Source organism: Myotis yumanensis, unplaced genomic scaffold, assembly GCF_028538775.1.
Source record: "Myotis yumanensis isolate MYYU_CA2020_CCGP unplaced genomic scaffold, mMyoYum1.0.hap1 SCAF_20, whole genome shotgun sequence".
NCBI lineage: Eukaryota > Metazoa > Chordata > Mammalia > Chiroptera > Vespertilionidae > Myotis > Myotis yumanensis.
The window spans coordinates 8,669,185-8,685,925 of NW_027223771.1; the positions used below are offsets into that span (position 1 = coordinate 8,669,185).

Genomic DNA, 16,741 nt, shown 5'->3' on the forward strand with positions numbered 1-16,741 from the left:
CCGGTCAGGGCACAGGCCCGGGTTACACGCTCCATCCCCAGTGTGGGGTGTGCAGGAGGCAGCCGATCCGGGGTTCTCTCTCATCGTGGATGTTTCTCTCTCCCTCTCCCTCTCTCTCTCCCTTCCTCTCTGAAATCAATTTTAAAGTTTTTTCTTTTTAATATATTTTAAAAATCCACAGTAAGTGCTCCGCCCCGCCCAGCGGAGAGCTCGGGCTCCCCGCGGTCCCGCGTCACCCTCCCATCCCTCCCCGCCTGCCCGCGCCCGCCCCACACGCCTTCAGGCCGGGGTTCTTGCGCATGCGCAGCCGGCCCATCCACATGTCGGTGAGCAGCATCTGGCTGCAGGTGTGCGCGATGAAGTCCCGGTGCTTGGCCGCCACGGCCAGCTTGAGGCAGGTCGAGTTGCTCCAGTTCTTCAGCTCGTAGGTGAGCAGCTTCATGGCTACCTGCTCGTCGTGCCGGTAGGACTGGTCCAGCAGCTCCACGGCCAGCTGCCCGAAGTCCCTGGACGGGGAGACGGGGAATCGGGCCCGGCCGTGTGGCTTGGGGGTTGAGGATCCACCCAGGAAGCAGGGGGGTCAGGGTTCCATTCCCGGTCGGGGCACAGGCCCGGGTTGCCCGCTCGATCCCCAGTGTAGGGGGCGTGCAGGAGGCAGCCGATCGATGATTCTCTCTCCTCATGGATGATTCTCTCTCCTCGTTGATGTTTCTATCCCTCTCTCCCTCTCCCTTCCTCTCTCTCTAAAAATCAATAAAAAATATTTTAAAATAATAATAATAAAGTAAAATAAAAACGAATGGGAAAATATCCTCGGGTGAGGATTAACCATAAAAAGGAAAAATGATTTTTAAAAAAGGGGGGGTGCTAACAGGGGGCCAATCCGCCCCCCCGAACCCCCCAGAGAGACAAGGACTGAGGACGGCACAGCCCCTCCCGGCCCCGGCCCGCGGGGGGCGCACTTGGAGTTGCTGTCTAGGTCCTGGGAGATGTCGTCCACCAGCTCGCTCTCCGAGGACTCGTGGGCCATGGCCTTGTAGAGCTTGCAGGCCACCAGCGCGCGGGCCATGCTCTCCTCGCCGCGCCGCCACAGGAACACGGCCATGCGCTGGCGCTTGGTCAGCACGGCCCACACCATCAGCTCGTGGAACGGGTGCCGGAAGCGGCTCACGGCCGGGTCGTCCACGTCCACCTCCGCCTCCTCCTCCTTCTTCTTCTTCTTCTTCTTCTTCCCTTTGGCCGGAGGCTCGTCGTCCTGAGGGGGCAGAGGCAGCGTTTGCCGCGGCTCCGCCATCAACGTGCTTCCGGGGGCTTCTGGTCGGCCAGGGGGAGGCGACCTCTCGGTCCGGCCGGCGTGGCTCAGTGGTCAACCTGTGACCCAGGAAGTCAGGGTTCGATTCCCGGTCAGGACACATGGCCGGGCTGCGGGCTCGATCCCCAGTGGGGGGCGTGCAAGAGGCAGCCGATCAGTGATTCTCTCTCATCATTCATATTTCTCTCTCTCTCTCTCCCTCTCCCTTCCTCTTGGAAATCAATAAATTTAAACAAAAATAGAAATTAAACAAATTCATTCAATTTTATGTTAAGCAACACAAAACGAAGATGGCACACGTATTTGACCGAACTGTCGTGAACTGTTGAACACAAACCGACTTACTTCCATTCCCAGGAGTTTAAGAGCTTTCGGCTGCATCATGAAAGGAGAGAGAGAGAGAGAGAGAGAGAGAGAGAGAGAGAGAAATTAGTGTCATCAGGGAACTAATGTACATCCGTCGTCGGGCAGAGGCGGCCGGGGCCGGCGTGGCTCCGTGGACGAGCGTCGGCCTGTGAGCCGGGAGGTCACGGTTCCATCCCCGGTCAGGGCACACGCCCGGGTTTCGGGCTCCATCCCCAGTTGGCAATAAAGACATATTTTTATTTAAAAAGAAGAAGAAGGGCCGGTGTGCTGGGCACAGGGGACGAGCTGGCTGGAACAGGCCGCGAGGAGCCCCAGGCGACCAGGCCCCCGGACACCCCGCAGCTCACTCCTCCTACCCGCTTGGGCCCGAACAGGCTGTTGTACAGGGTCCGGAAGCTCTTGCGGGTGTAGTGGCAGCGGTAGGCGCCCCCCATGAGGTACTCCAGCACCAGCCCGATGTCGATGAGGCTGATGTGGTAATCGGGCGGCAGGTTGCCCTGCGAGGGGAGAGGCTGCGTCTCAGGCCCCGCGAGAAGCGAGGCCCTCGTCACACCCCTGGGGCCCGAGCGGTGGCTCCCGGCCACCCCGTGGGTGCCGTGTAGCTAAGGGCCTTCAACAATGCGCAGGCCCGGCCGGCGTGGCTCCGTGTTTGTGCGTCGACTTAGGAACCAGGAGGTCAGGGTTCGATTCCCCATCAGGGCACAGGCCCGGGTTGCGGGCTTGATCCCCGTTGGGGGGCGTGCAGGAGGCGGCCGATCCGTGATTCTCTCTCATCATTGATGTTTCTATCTCTCTCTCTCTCTCTCTCTCTTCCTCTCTGAAATCAATAAAAGCAAATTTTTTTTAAAGTGCCCTAGCCGGTTTGGCTCAGTGGATAGAGCCTCGGCCTGCAGACCACAGGGTCCCGGGTTCGATTCCAGTCAAGGGCACGGACCTCAGCTGCAGGTTCCTCCCCAGGCCCGGGCCCTGGTCGGGGTGCCTGCAGGAGGCAACCCATCGATATTTCTCTCTGTCTTTCCCTCTCTTTTCCACTCTCTCTAAAAATCAATGGAAAAACACCCTTGGGAAGAATTAACAAAACAAACAGCCACGTAAGGACGCCCACGGGCGAGGACCGTGGAAGGGCAGACGCACCTTCTTGACGTCCCTGACCAGCAGGTGGAGCGTGTTGGGCGGCCCGAGTCTCTGCAAGGCAAGTGTCCAGCCCGTGACTGTGGCTCCTCCTCGTCCCCACGGGGCCAGCCCTGCCCTTCCCTGCCCATGGGATCGTGGGGCAGTGACCCGCCCTCGGCCTGTCTCTCGCCCGACGCAGGACGGGTGGCGGTTAGGACGTGTCCACGGGCCTATGGTGGTGGCGGGGGGGGGGGGGCAGGGGGGGAATAAGGGGGCTGGGGGAGGCCTGGGGGGGCGGCGGGGGGAATAGGGGGGCTGGGGGAGGCCTGGGGGAAGGGGCTGCCCCCCCCTCACACACGCACCGTGTTGTAGAGCTCCTCCAGCCGCGGGATGGTGAGGAAGTGCTGCATGTTGACCCCGTTCTCGATCAGCAGCTTCACGAAGTCCACGCGGTCCAGGACCAGGGCGTCCAGCATGGCCTGCTCCAGCGCGTTGACCTGCGCGAGGGGGAGGGGGAGGCCAGCTGGGGACACCTCGAGGCCCGGATCCCGCTCCCGCTCCCCCAGGTCTGCCGTGGGCGCCCGCCTCCCCTCCCCGTGCTCCCGGGGCTGGCGTCTCCGTGTCAGACCCACCACCCCGTGTGACGAGAGGGGACGGAGGCCTGATGCTCTCCCTGTGTTGTCTGGGTAATTGTTTCCCATGGATTGTGTTGTTGTTGGGGGTCCTCACCCATTGGATTCGAGAGAGTGGAAGGGAGGGAGGGGGAGAGACCGGGGAGAAACATCATGTGAGGGAGACGCGTCAGCCCGTTGCCTCCTGCACGCTCCCCGACCAGGGCCCGGGACCGAGCCTGCAACCCAGGCGCGTGCCCTTGACCGGAATCGAACCCTCAACCCTTCAGTCTTTGGGCCGACGCTCTGATTTCTGAGCCAAACCAGCTGGGGCTCCATTGATTTTTAGAGAAAGTAGGAGGGGAGGAGGGAGGGAGAGAGAGAGAGAGGCACATTGATGTGAGAGAGACACAACTGGCTGCCTCTCCCATGTGCCCCAACCGGGGGCCAGGGGTCGAACCTGCAACCCAGGCGCGTGCCCCTGACCGGGACTCGACCCCGATACCCTGCAGCGGCCAGGCCGGCGCCCTGACCAACGAGCCACCCCGGCCAAGGCGGTTTTCTCCTTTTTAAGACAAATTGGAGATGATTCGGGATCGCGGGCCAGCTGCCATCTCTCTCCCGGTGTCCACTTTTGTTTTTAATTAAAATCGTTTATCAGCCTCTGCTTTTCATAGAAACACGAGAAGGGAAACCCACAGAAGTTGCCGCGTGATTTTCAAAATAACACGGGAGCGGGACTCGATCTCCGCCGCCCCCGCCTCCGCCCCCGCCCCCGCCCCCATGAGCAGTGTTCTCTGAGGAGGTGGGTTGTGCTGTGTTTATTGTAAACATCACATTATTTATCACTTGCGTCTCTGTCGTCCAGGAGCGACGGGCCCTGGCCGGGTGGCTCAGGTGGTTGGAGGGTCGCCCGTACACAAAAGGGTGGCAGGTTCCATTCCCGGTCAGGGCCCAGACCTAGGTCGTGGGTTCGATCCCCATGTGGGTGCATGAGGGAAGCAACTGGTCAGTTTCTCTCCTCTCTCTCTCTCTCTCTCTCTCCCCGCCCCCCCGCCCCCCCAAATCAGTAAGCATATCCTTGATCAACTGGTGTGACTCAGTGTTTGAGCATCAACCTAGGAACCAGGAGGTCACGGTTCAATCCCTGGTCCGGGCACAGGCCCGGGTTGCGGGCTCCATCCCCAGTAGGGGGCGTGCAGGAGGCAGCCGGTCCATGATTCTCTCTAATGTCGATGTTTCTCTCTCTACCTCTCCCAGTCTCTTCCACTCTCTCTAACAATCAATGCCATGGAAAAATATCCTCGGGTGAGGAATAGCCAAAAGGAAGGAAGGAAGGGAGGGAGGGAGGAAGGGAGGGAGGGAGGGAGGAAGGAAGGGAGGAAGGAAGGGAGGGAGGAAGGGAGGGAGGGAGGAAGGAAGGAAGGGAGGGAGGGAGGAAGGAAGGAAGGAAGGGAGGAAGGAAGGAAGGAAGGAAGGGAGGGAGGGAGGAAGGGAGGGAGGGAGGAAGGAAGGAAGGGAGGAAGGAAGGAAGGGAGGAAGGGAGGGAGGAAGGAAGGAAGGAAGGGAGGGAGGAAGGGAGGGAGGGAGGAAGGAAGGGAGGGAGGGAGGAAGGGAGGAAGGGAGGAAGGGAGGGAGGAAGGGAGGGAGGGAGGGAGGAAGGGAGGGAGGGAGGAAGGAAGGAAGGGAGGGAGGGAGGGAGGGAGGGAGGAAGGAGGAAGGAAGGAAGGGAGGGAGGGAGGGAGGGAGGGAGGAAGGGAGGGAGGGAGGGAGGGAGGGAGGGAGGGAGGAAGGGAGGAAGGGAGGGAGGGAGGGAGGAAGGAAGGGAGGGAGGGAGGAAGGAAGGAAGGGAGGGAGGGAGGGAGGAAGGAAGGAAGGGAGGGAGGGAGGAAGGAAGGGAGGGAGGGAGGGAGGGAGGGAGGAAGGGAGGGAGGGAGGAAGGAAGGGAGGGAGGGAGGGAGGAAGGGAGGGAGGGAAGGAGGGAGGGAGGGAGGGAGGAAGGGAGGAAGGAAGGAAGGAAGGGAGGGAGGGAGGGAGGGAGGAACCGGGAGCCGGACGCCCCACGTACCCAGTTCAGCAGCTCGATCTTGCGGGGGTCAGTCTCCTCCTCCCCGTCCTCCTTCCCCTTCCCCTTCCGCTTGCCCTTCCCTTTCCCTCGGCCCTTGGTGGTGGCCGTGGGCGGCTTCTTCTCCCTCTCGGTGGCCTTGCTGTCCGTCGGGGGGGCCAGGCTCCCCAGGGGCTGCCGTCCGCAGAAATGGGGGGAAAACAAACATGAGAGCCGGTGGTCCCGAGATGACCCTCACCGCTGCATGCACGCACGCACGTGTACACGCATGCACACACACGCACTCATGAGAACAGGCGTATGCATACATGCGTGTGCGCACACATACACACCGTTCTAGGGGCCTCCAGGGTGTCACGGACCAGAGTGTGAAAACGGAGTGCTCTCAATACAATCATTGTGTTTCCTTTTAATGAGCTATTTTCTCTCTTTCTTTTTTTAAAATCTAAAATATATTTCTATTGATTTCAGAGAGGCAGGGAGAGAGAGAAACATCCGTGATGAGAGAGAATCATGGCCCGGCTGCCTCCTGCAGGCCCCACACTGGGGATCGAGCCTGCAACCCGGACATGTGCTCTGACGGGGAATCGAACCCTGACCTCCTGGTTCATAGGTCGACGCCACACCACTGAGCCACACCGGCCGGGCACTTTTGCCTTTTCTTTGGAAGGGTGAGCACCCCTTTTCACGGGCCACGCTAAGATATCGGGTGGGCGCCCGGCCCAGCAGGAGGCAGCCAGTCCATGACTCCCTCCATCATGGATGTTCCTATTGCCTTCTCCCTCTCCCTTCCTCTCTGAGACCAATAAAAAATATATTTTAGGAAAATACACATCAAGTGGTCATTTCTCCAAGAGCCCTGGCTGGGTCTGAGGCCAGTGCTGGTAGCTCCTCCTTTCCCCTCGTTCCTTGAGGTTAAAGAGCCACGCCTCCTCCTGATCCTAGCGGTTCTCGGGGCGGATCACCCCCGAGGACCGTGTGGCCGTGGGAGCACCTACTGTGCGCCGTCTGGACAAGGTCGGGATTGGGGGGGGGGGGTGACTTGGGAGACGGTCTCACCGGCCAGTGGGGCCCAAAGACAAAGATCTGGCTCCGCGCTATGTCCACACGGTTCCAAGCCAGCGCCAGGCTCAGCTGGTCCGGGGCGGAGGCGTTGGTTCCTGGGAAGGCAAGGAAGCAGGCCATGCTCTCTCCGCGCCTGGACCGCCCGGTCCCGCGGGTGCGGGGCGGTGAGCTGGGCTCCGGGCACCCACGACCACCACCACACCACCACCACCGGGTCTCAGCGTTGCTGCCTTTTCCCTCAGCTAAGAACTCCATCTCCTCACAGGGCCACCCGGGAGGAGCGTGCAGGCAACCTCTTCCCATCTTTTTTTTTTTTTTAATAAATATTTTTATTGACCCCAGAGAGAGGAAGGGAGAGGGAGAGAGAGAGAAACATCTACCCCTGCCAGTTTGGCTTAGTGGCTAGAGCATCGGCCCACAGACTGAAGGGTCCCCTCGCCGATCCCCGGCCAGGAGGCAGCCAAGCAATGTGTCTCTCTCACATCAATGTTTCTCTCTCTCTGTCTCTCCCCCTTCCTTCCAATCTCTCAAAAAAAAAAAAAAAATCAATGGAAAAAAAAAAGAAACATCAATGATAAGAGAAAATCATGGATCGGCTGCCTCCTGCATGCCCCCCACTGCATGTGCCCTGAGGGGGAATCGAACCTGTGACCTCCTGGTTCATAGGTCGACGCTCAGCCACAGAGCCTGGTGCACACTGAGACGGCCTGGGCAGCTGGCCAGCTCCGGGCTCTGTCACCGACAGACACCATTCCCGGCAGGAGACGGAGACCGTGACCCAGCCAGGCCAGCCCCGAGAGGCCGGAAGCCACCACCCCCCCGGAGCTCACCTTTCAGCAGGGCAGTCAGAATCGCCATCTCCATGTCCTGCTGGCCCTCGGCTCCCATCCGAAACACCGTGACCTGGACGCGGGTTCAGGGCAAAAAGACTGAGTCAAGGGGCGTTGGAGGCAAGAGGGAGGCTTGGGGTGCTTTTGACAAAGGACAGCAGAGACCGACGCGTACGCCAGGCCGTGATTCTGGGAGCAAAACCATCTTATTTTAATTATTATTACCAGAGGCCCGGTGCACGAATTCGTGCACAGGTGGGGTCCCTCGGCCTGGCTGGCGATCGGGCCAATCGGGGTGTCTCCCGGCCGATAGGGGCAGGCTGGCTGGGGGGAGGGACTGCGGGTGGTTGGCGACTGCAGGAGTTTGGCTGTGGTAGCGCACTGGCCACCAGGGGGCAGCTCCTGCATCGAGCGTCTGCCCCCTGGTGGTCAGTGCGCATCATAGCGAACGGTTGACCGGTCTTTCGGTCCCTTAGGCTTTTATATATATAGATTATTTTAATGTGTTTATGTTGATTTCAGTCCTAGCTGGTTTGGCTCAGTGGCTAGCAGTGATGGCGAACCTATGACACGCGTGTCACCTCATTTTTTTGGTTGATTTTTCTTGGTTAAATGGCATTTAAATATATAAAATAAATATCAAAAATATAAGTCTTTGTTTTACTAGGGTTACAAAGATCAAAAAATTTCTATACGTGACACGGCACCAGAGTTAAGTTAGGCTTTTTCAAAACGCTGACACGCCGAGCTCAAAAGGTTCGCCATCACTGGGCTAGAGCGTCGGCCCAGGGACAAAGGGTCCCGGGTTCGATTCCGGTCAAGGGCACGTCCCTCGGTTGCAGGTTCCTCTCTGGTCGGGGCGCGTGCAGGAGGCAGCCCATCGATGTGTTTCTCTCACATCGATGTTCCTTTTTGCCTTTCCCGCTCTTTCTCACCCTGAAAAACCAACGGGAGAAATATCCCCGGGTGAGGATTAGGAACAACCACCACCAACAGCCGCAGACACTCACGAGGTCCCTCTTCCGCATGCACTCCGCGACGGCCGCCAGCAGCTGCAGCGCCTGCGTCCTGCCGCAGTTAAAGGTCTTCTGGATGGTGACCAGCAGCTGGTCCCGGAGCGGTTCGCCGATGACCCTGTTCAAGGGAAACGCCGCAGAGAAGGGACACAGCTCGCGGCAGGCCTGTCCGCGGGAGTCGGCGCCTCGGCCCCGGCCCACCTCGTGTCTTTTTTGGTTTGTGCATCCTCACCCACAGATACTTTCCCATGGATTTTCAGTGAGAGAGGAAGAGAGAGGGAAACACAGAAACATCGATGTGAGAGAGACATATCATGCCTCCTGCATGAGCCCCAACCAGGGCCCGGGCCGGGGAGGAGCCTGCAACCCAGGTCCGTGCCCTTGACCGGAATCGAACCCGGGGCCCTTCAGTCAGTGGGATGGTGCCCTATCCACTGAGCCACCCCGGCCAGCCAGGGCCGCCTGGTATCTTCGATTGGAAACTTTTCCCCTTGAGGGGCTCCCCGGATAGAAGAGGGAAGAAAGGGAACCAGAGTCTAAATCTGCCTTCACGCCTGTCCTCAGCCCCAGGCTTGTCCAAACCCGTCTACGGGGAACGGGGGTGAGAGAGAGGGTGTCCCCCCGAGGAAGAATTCCGGGAGCAGCACCAGGGTCTCCACGGCTCCCCCCACGCCGACCTGGGGAGATGGGAGAACCCAGCACAGGTTCCTTCCTGAGCCCGGCCGGCGCGGCTCAGTGACTGAGCACGGACCTAGGAACCAGGGGGTCCCGGGTTCGATTCCCGGTCGGGGCACGTGCCCGGGTTGCAGGCCCGATCCCCAGTGGGGGGCATGCAGGAGGCGGCTGATGCATGATTCTCTCTCATCACGGATGTTTCTCTCTCTCTCTCCCTCTCCCTTCCTCTCTGACATCAATAGAAATGCATTTAAAAAGATTCCTTCCCGAACATTTCTGGGAACGACCAAGGTTTCCGGTCCCACCCTGCACACCCCGGCAGGAGTCCTACCCTCCTTCCTCACAGTATTTGTGCGCGAAGGACAGGATGTCCGAGGCCCGCCCGCTGCCGTCACAGATCACCACGGGCACCGGCGGCTCCTCGCGGAGGTACTCCAGGACGACGGAGAAGATGTTGGGGCCGCCCTCCACCACCAGGCCCACCACGGGCACCCCCTGGCCCAGCCCTGCAGGACACACGGCAGTCCCGTCAGCCCGCCCGCCCCGCCCGATCTCCTCCCTGTGTCCGTTCCTGTTGTGGTGAATCCTCACTGGAGGGTGTTTTTACATTGGTTTTCAGGGAGGGCGGGAGGGAAGGGCAGGGAGAGAGAAACATCGATGTGAGGGAGACACATCGCTGGGTGGCCTCCCGCGGGCCACCCGATGGAGCCTGCACCGAGGTCCGTGTCCTTGACGGCGAAAGGAACCTGTGACCCTTCCGTCTGCAGGTCAGCACTCTATCCACTGAGCCACACTGGCCAGGGCTCATTTATTTTATTTTATTGATTTCAGGGAGGAAGGGAGAGGGAGATAGAAACATCCATGATGGGAGAGAACCAGGGATCGGCTGCCCCCTACTGGGGATCGAGCCAGCAACCCGGGCATGTGCCCCGACCGGGAATGGAACCGGCCACCTCCTGGTTCATGGGTCCAAGCCCAACCACTGGGCCACACCGACCGTGCTGCCTCGGGAGTTATTTGATTAACGTCAACCAACGCCAAGTAGGAGATGTGTCCTTGGTCTCGAAGCTCTGCAGGCCTTCCTTCGATGAAATGGATACGTGAGGGGGTTCCAGAACCTCAAGAGGGAGAGGTTAGTGGTTCCGGCTGGTCCCCATGATGCATTTCTGCAGCCAGGAACTTGGAAATATGTTGACCAACTCTTAACCCGAATAATCTCAGTTCAGTTCCGTCCGGCAAACGTGCGTTCGAGGGTCTGCTTTGGGCCGGGCCCTGGCTCAGAGAAACTGGAAAAAAATGGCCCGGCTGGTGTGGCTCAGTGGTTGAGCATCGACCTAGGAACCAGGAGGTCACGGTTCGATTCCCGGTCGGGGCACATGCCCGGGTTGCGGGCTCCATCCCCAGTGTGGGGTGTGCAGGAGGCAGCCGATCAAGGATTCTCTCTCATCACTGATGTTTCTCTCTCTCTCTCCCTCTCCCTACCTCTCAGAAATCAATAAAATATATATATATATATATATATTTTTTAAAATGGACCCAGATGACATGGCCCCACCCTGCCTTTGAGTCTTCCAGCCCAAGATGGGCTTGGCAGGAATATGGCGGCCAAGTCACCTTCTTCCTCTAGAAATGGGGGAATTCGTTCCTTGTGGTTTAGGCTGGACGCCCCCCCAAGCCTCCCCCGAAGCTCTGTGCCTGGAGAGGTGACAGCTGAGCACCCCTTTGCTGTCCCTGCCCCGCTCCGAGCCCGAGGCAAAGGATGACAAAGGGAAGCCCAGCAGCCCCGTGGCCGCGTGGAGCCGGCGGCGTGAGCGTGCAAGTCTGGAGGAATCGAAACACGGGAGAAGGACATTCCGTCGCCAGCTCGTGTGTCCAGGAGATCCGGTTCTCGGAAACCCACCGCTGCTCATGGCGGCCGCCCCACGCCGAGCTGTCAGCCTCCCAGTCCCTTTGATTGACCTTCCTTTTCCAGGTTGTCTTCCACAGAAACCCTGCCACAGCCCGGCCGGCGTGGCTCCGTGGTTGAGCGTCAACCCAGGAACCAGGAGGTCACGGTTCGATTCCTGGTCAGGGCACAGGCCCGGGTTGCAGGCTCGATCCCCAGTGTGGGGCGTGCAGGAGGCAGCCGATCCATGATTCTCTCTCATCATTGATGTTCTTCTCTCTCTCTCTCTCTCTCTCTCCCTTCCTCTCTCTGAGATCAATAAAAATATATTTTTAAAAAAAAGAAAGGGTCAAATCAAGTCATCTTCTGTGGATCTAACAGGGACACGGTTAAGGCTTCACACACCGGGCGGTTGGGTGGCCGTGGCCGTGGCCGTGGCCGTGGCCAGGACTCACGTGTGTTGATCTTCTGCAGGGAGATGTGCTTCTCCAGCTGCCGCCGGAGCTTCACCTCGGCGCCGTAGCGGCCCAGCGTGCCGTTGTCGGCCAGGATGAAGTGCGTGTGGGCGCTGTTGAGCACGGACAGCTTGCTGAGCGGGTTGGACATGGTCTGGTAGAGTCTCGTCACCTGACAAGAGCACAGCTCCCGTCAGAGCCGCAGCCCGTGCGCGGTCCGCCCGCGGGGGGAGCCGGGACGCGGATGCAGGCAGCAATGCCCCGGCTCACTGTGCTGTGCGGCCGGCCGTCCCTTTCCTGTCCTTTCTCATGATGGACTTTTTTTTTTTTTAATTTCTGCATAAAATTATTTTTTTATTGATTTTTAGAGAGGAAGGGAGAGGGAGAGAGATAGAAACATCAGTGATGAGAGGGAATCATGGATCGGCTGCCTCCTGCACGCCCCCCACTGGGGATGGAGCCCGCCACCTGGGCGTGTGCCCTGACGGGAAATCGAACCAGTGACCTCCTGGTTCGATGCTAAACCACTGAGCCACGCCGGCCGGGCTGAGGAGTAAATTACTTTTAGATAACGCCAACCCAGCTGTTGTACTCCTGGGCATTGATGGCAAAGAAATGAAAACCTATCTTAACACAAAATCCTATACGTAGCCCGGCGATATGGCTCAGTGATTGATCGTCGACCTAGGAACCAGGAGGTCACAGTTCGATTCCCGGTCAAGGGCACATGCCCGGTTACGGGCTCCATCCCCAGTGTGGGGCGTGCGGGCAACAGCCGATCCATGATGTCTCATGGATGTTTCTATCTCCCTGCTGCTCTCCTTTCATCTCTCTCTCTAATAATAATAATAAATTAAATAAGAAACAAATAACCACGTGAATTAGAAAGGTCTTGGTGGTGATGTCCTGTCACCGTTTGGTTACGGTGGCCGAGAGGGAAGAGGGGTCCATGGGAACCAGTCTTCCTCATTTCGTACAACTGCACGGGGACCTGCCACGACCTCAGAAGAAAGACTTGGATTTTCTTTAAATTGCATCCAAAATTGACAATAATGATGAACGATCAATGGCCGGTGTCGGGGGCCGGGGGCGGGGGGGAGGCACTCACGTCCTTCCCGATCAGGTCTTCCTTGTTCTCCACGAGGCCCCAGGGGGCGATGCCGATGGCGCAGACCCGGCCCCGGGACTTGGAGGAGTGGTCCTTCAGGGCGTCCCCGACGTGGCTGATGACCCCTGCGAGCAGCCGGGAGGCCCTTGAGTGAGGCCCCCTGTGGATGGGTCGGGGGAGGGGGACTGGGGGGGGACCCCTTCTCCGGGCCCCTCTGTCCCCTGAGGAACAGGTGGAGACATGGTGATCTTTGCCATTGGAAGAAGATACCCGGGCTCTGGCGGCCTGGCCCAGTGGTTGAGCCTTGACCTGTGAACCAGGAGGTCACGGTTCCATCCCCGGTCGGGGCACATGCCCGGGTTGTGGGTTCGATCCCCAGTAGGGGGCGTGCAGGAGGCAGCCCATCAGTGATTCTCTCTCATCACTGATGTCTCTCTCTCTCTCTCTCTCTCTCTCCCTCCCCTCAGCAATCAATAATATATATATATTTCTTTTTAATCTTCACCCGAAGACATTTTCCCATTGATTTTTTAGGGAGAGTAGAAGAGAGAGGGAAAGACAGAGAGAAACATCGATGTGAGAGGCACACATTGATGGGTTGCCTCCTGCATACGCCCCGATCAGGGCCCGGGCCGGGGAGGAGCCTGCAACCTGGGCCAGAATCGAACCCGGGACCCTTCCGTCCACCGTCTGACGCTCTATCCACTGAGCCAAATCGGCTCGGGCAATAAAAATATTTTTTTTTCTTTCTTAAAAATATATTTTTAAAAATAAAAACCCAAAAGCGACCTCGGGGTGCCACACACGTGGTTTTTCCTTCCGGGGCGCCCGGGGCCTGCGTGTCTGCGGCCGGGAGAGGCCGGGCGCTCACCCGTGCTGACGCCCCCCGTGAAGATCCAGGCGCCCGTGGTCACGGCGGCCTTGACCAGGCCCTTGCCGAACACCTGCTTCAGCTTGGGCTGCATCTGGAAGCTCTGGAGGCCGCCGTGCACGGAGATGAGGAGCTTGGGGAGTTCCAGCTGCCAGTCCTTCACCATCAGGTGCAGCAGCGCGTCCGGCTTGGTGTCGTAGGACACGCGGATGTACTGCAAGAGAGGGCGTGGGCTGAGCGTGTGGCCCCGGGGCCGGGGGCCGGGACTGGACAGTCGCTGGTGTCCAAGCAGGAGCCCTCCTGCCCGGCCGGCCGGTGTGGCTCAGTGGTTGAGCGTCGACCTAGGAACCAGGAGGTCACGGTTCAATTCCTGGTCAGGGCACAGGCCCGGGTTGCGGGCTGGATCCTCAGTGTGGGGCGTGCAGGAGGCAGCGGATCCATGGTTCTCTCTCATTGATGTTTCTCTCTCCCTCCCTCTCTCTTCCTCTCTGAAATCAATTTTTTAAAAAATTCTTTTTTTTTAAAATTGTCCTCTGGCTTTCTCTCCCTCAGGTTCTGTGGCCTCTACAGGAGCCCGTTGCAAAGAGACCGGAGGAAACTTTTGGGGGGGGTGTGGGGGGGGAGTGGGGGTTGCCAGACTGAGCAAGTAAACTACAGAACGTACGTAAACTACAAGTAAACGACACTTGAATTTGGTATGAGCAACAGAAACTGTTTTAGGGCCCTGGCTGGTGTGGCTCAGTGGATAGAGCGTTGGTCTGTGAACCAAAGGGTCTGGGGTTCGATTCCCGGTCGAGGGCATGCACCTCGGGTGCAGGCTCAATCCTTGTGCGGGAGGCGACCAGTCGATGTGTCTCCCTCACATCGATGTTTCTCTCTCTGTGTCTCTCCGCCCCCTTCCCCCTCTCTCGGGTGAGGGTTCACCAAAAAAGAAGAAGAAGAATAATAATTAAGTGGTGCATTGTGGTTTTCTTTTAAAAAAAAGGAGAAAAGAAGTTGCAGAGATGGGCTGACTGGGCGCTGGCTGAGAGGAGCCCAGCACTCGGCCTCCCCGTTGGGCAGGGCTCCAGACCGAGGGCCCTCCCTGTTCACATGCCAACGGGACAGGTCCCGGCCCCCTCGGCCAGCTGGGCGCGGGCCAGGGCGGCGTGGATGGACTTCAGAGGGAAGCACGTCCAGGCGCCCCTCCCCCGACCCAGGAGGGGGGGACGGTGCCCGGTCAGAAAGCAAAACAAAGCAGAACCCAGACAGCCCACCAACCAGCACGTCCCCACCACACTCACCCCCCGGGGGCGGGCGGGACGAGGAAGCAGCTCGCAGCGTCTGGGCCAAAAGCGTGGTCTGTGCATCACAATTTGGGTGCGGATTTAAGGGCACGACTCATTCCTTATCACAGCGCCCAGTTTCTAAGCCCTGGCCGGCGGGGGGCTCAGCGGGTTAGCACGTCGTCCCGGAACGCCAGGGTCGTGGGTGCGATCCCGGGCAGGGCACACACCCAGGTGGTGGGTTCGGTTTCCGGTTGGAATGTGTGCGGGAGGCAACCCATTGATGTTTCATTCTCACATCGATGCTTCTCTCTCCCTCTCTCTCAAAAAAAAATCCATCAAATAAGTAGAACAACAAATTAGTGTCTCTCTAAAATAGTATTTTTTAAATCTCATGGCTAAAATGCTGAGCATGCAGATATATTTCTTTTTATAGAAATACATCTTTATTGATTTCAGAGAGGCAGGGAGTGCGAGAGAGGGATAGAAACATCAGTGATGAGAGAGAATCACGGATCGGCTGCCTCCTGCACGCCCCACACTGGGGATGGAGCCTGCACCCCGGGCCTGTGCCCTGACCGGGAATCGAACCCTGACCTCCTGGTTCCTAGGTCGGAGCTCAGCCCCTGAGCCACGCCGGCCGGGCACAGGTGTATTCCTTGTCTTTGCCAGGAACCATCCTGGAGGACTGAGCGATGCCCCTGAAAGAAGACCCAGGTGCCCAGGTCGGGGGCCCGGGGGGCTGGGCCTCGGACGGGGGCTGTGGGCCAGGTGACGGCCCTGCCTCAGGCCCGCCTCACCATGGCCTTGTTGCAGTATCCGCCGCCCTGGAACTCCAGCGTCCCGTACGCGTCGGTCGGGTAGCCCTGGGTGTGTCTGCCCACAGACCATTTCTCCGGCGGCGTCTCCAGCTCTCTGCTCTCCTCCCCATTTTTGCCGGATGTTACGCTGGGCAGAGGCGGGATATGCAGGGCAATGAGCTGGCCACAGCAACACCTGAGAACAAAGGCAAAAACAGTCTTCTCTCTCCCCCTCTCTCTCTCTTTTAAAATATCCTTTATAATAAAGGCCTAATATGCTAAGTGTCTGACCGTCCGACCAGTCGCTATGACATGCACTGACCACCAGGGGGCAGACGCTCCGACCGGCAGGTTAGCTTACTGCTGGGGTCTGGCCGATTGGGACCGGGCAAGACGGGCCGGACTCGCCCTGGAGCCCTCCCTCGGTCCCTCCCTGGCCAGCCAATCTCCCTCGGCCCCTCCCCGGCCTCTGAAATATTTCCTCCAATTAATTGTGCACGAATCCGTGCACCGGGCCTCTAGTGTTTTTATGGATTTCGAAGGAAGGAAGAGAGAGGGAGAGAGAGAGAGAGAAACATCTGTGATGAGAGAGTCGTGGGCCGGCTGCCTGCTGCACGCCCACCCTGGTTTTCATTCTGGCTTTGGTCCGAGGAGGCCCTTAGCCGCCGTCTGTGCAGGGCGCCTGCAGGGCTGCCCTAGAGGTTCCATCGAGGGGGCCCAGGCGCCCCTGAAGTTAAGGAGGGATGTTGAGGTGCAGCAACATGAAGGCAGGATCTCTCTCTCTCCCTCCCCCTTTCACTCTGTCTAGAAATCAGTGGAAAGAAATACCCCCGGGGGAGGATCAAAATGAAAGAGTTGCCGGCAACCGGGGGCCCAGGTGGGTCTGGATGGTGGCTTCCCGTCGGCTCCCAGGTTACCTGCTGGGGTCCTTGGTGCTGGGCACGACGAAGACACACTCCCGCCGGCAGAAGGTCTTCTCGATCCACGCCTTCTGCCCCTGGGCGACAAGGAGGGGGGCGTGAGGCCCGGGTCTCCCCCAGCCACCTCAGCGCCGGTGCTTCCCCGTCTGTGAAATTCACCCGCCTGCCCTTCGCAGGACGGCCGCCCAAAACATCCGCGTCCACCCGGCCGGTTTGGCTCAGCAGGTAGAGCGTCGGCCTGCGGCGGACCGAGAGGGTCCTGGGTTCGATTCCCGGTCGGGGCACATGCCCGGCTGCGGGCTCGGTCCCCAGCGTGGGGCGTGCGGGGCCAGCTCATCCGCGATGCTCTCTCATCATGGGTGTTTCTCTCTCTCCCCCCTCCCT

General features: G+C 59.2%; 2 protein-coding genes across 2 annotated transcripts; both read right to left on the reverse strand.

Moving 5' to 3' along the window:
- Positions 1 to 232: 232 nt before the first annotated feature.
- LOC138998556 (transient receptor potential cation channel subfamily M member 1-like) lies at positions 233 to 7,470 on the reverse strand. Its single transcript, XM_070400708.1, has 9 exons — positions 7,363 to 7,470; positions 6,527 to 6,627; positions 5,471 to 5,641; positions 3,154 to 3,288; positions 2,813 to 2,863; positions 2,035 to 2,175; positions 1,658 to 1,687; positions 963 to 1,255; positions 233 to 506 (listed from the first exon to the last, which is right to left on the reverse strand). Exons 1-9 carry the CDS (start codon positions 7,418 to 7,420, stop codon positions 233 to 235), a joined length of 1,254 nt encoding a protein of 417 aa, XP_070256809.1. The 5' UTR covers positions 7,421 to 7,470.
- Positions 7,471 to 9,380: 1,910 nt separating this feature from the next.
- LOC138998511 (transient receptor potential cation channel subfamily M member 1-like) lies at positions 9,381 to 15,520 on the reverse strand. The gene is made up of 5 exons (XM_070400652.1): positions 15,438 to 15,520; positions 13,373 to 13,586; positions 12,502 to 12,626; positions 11,394 to 11,565; positions 9,381 to 9,559 (listed from the first exon to the last, which is right to left on the reverse strand). Exons 1-5 carry the CDS (start codon positions 15,438 to 15,440, stop codon positions 9,381 to 9,383), a joined length of 693 nt encoding a protein of 230 aa, XP_070256753.1. The 5' UTR covers positions 15,441 to 15,520.
- Positions 15,521 to 16,741: the final 1,221 nt, after the last annotated feature.

What these genes read in the sequence shown, in the direction of transcription:
- LOC138998556 (XM_070400708.1), bottom strand. Translation starts at nt 7,420, where the DNA reads ATGGGAGCCGAGGGCCAGCAGGACATGGAGATGGCGATTCTGACTGCC. An exon ending in AGATCGAGCTGCTGAACTGG is followed by an intron (nt 3,289 to 5,470) that starts GTACGTGGGGCG and finishes CCCCTCGCGCAG; the next exon opens with GTCAACGCGCTGGAGCAGGC. An exon ending in TGGTCAGGGACGTCAAGAAG is followed by an intron (nt 2,176 to 2,812) that starts GTGCGTCTGCCC and finishes CTCCCCTCGCAG; the next exon opens with GGCAACCTGCCGCCCGATTA.
- LOC138998511 (XM_070400652.1), bottom strand. An exon ending in CACGGGGGGCGTCAGCACGG is followed by an intron (nt 12,627 to 13,372) that starts GTGAGCGCCCGG and finishes GGCTGCTCGCAG; the next exon opens with GGGTCATCAGCCACGTCGGG. An exon ending in AAGACCTGATCGGGAAGGAC is followed by an intron (nt 11,566 to 12,501) that starts GTGAGTGCCTCC and finishes TGCTCTTGTCAG; the next exon opens with GTGACGAGACTCTACCAGAC.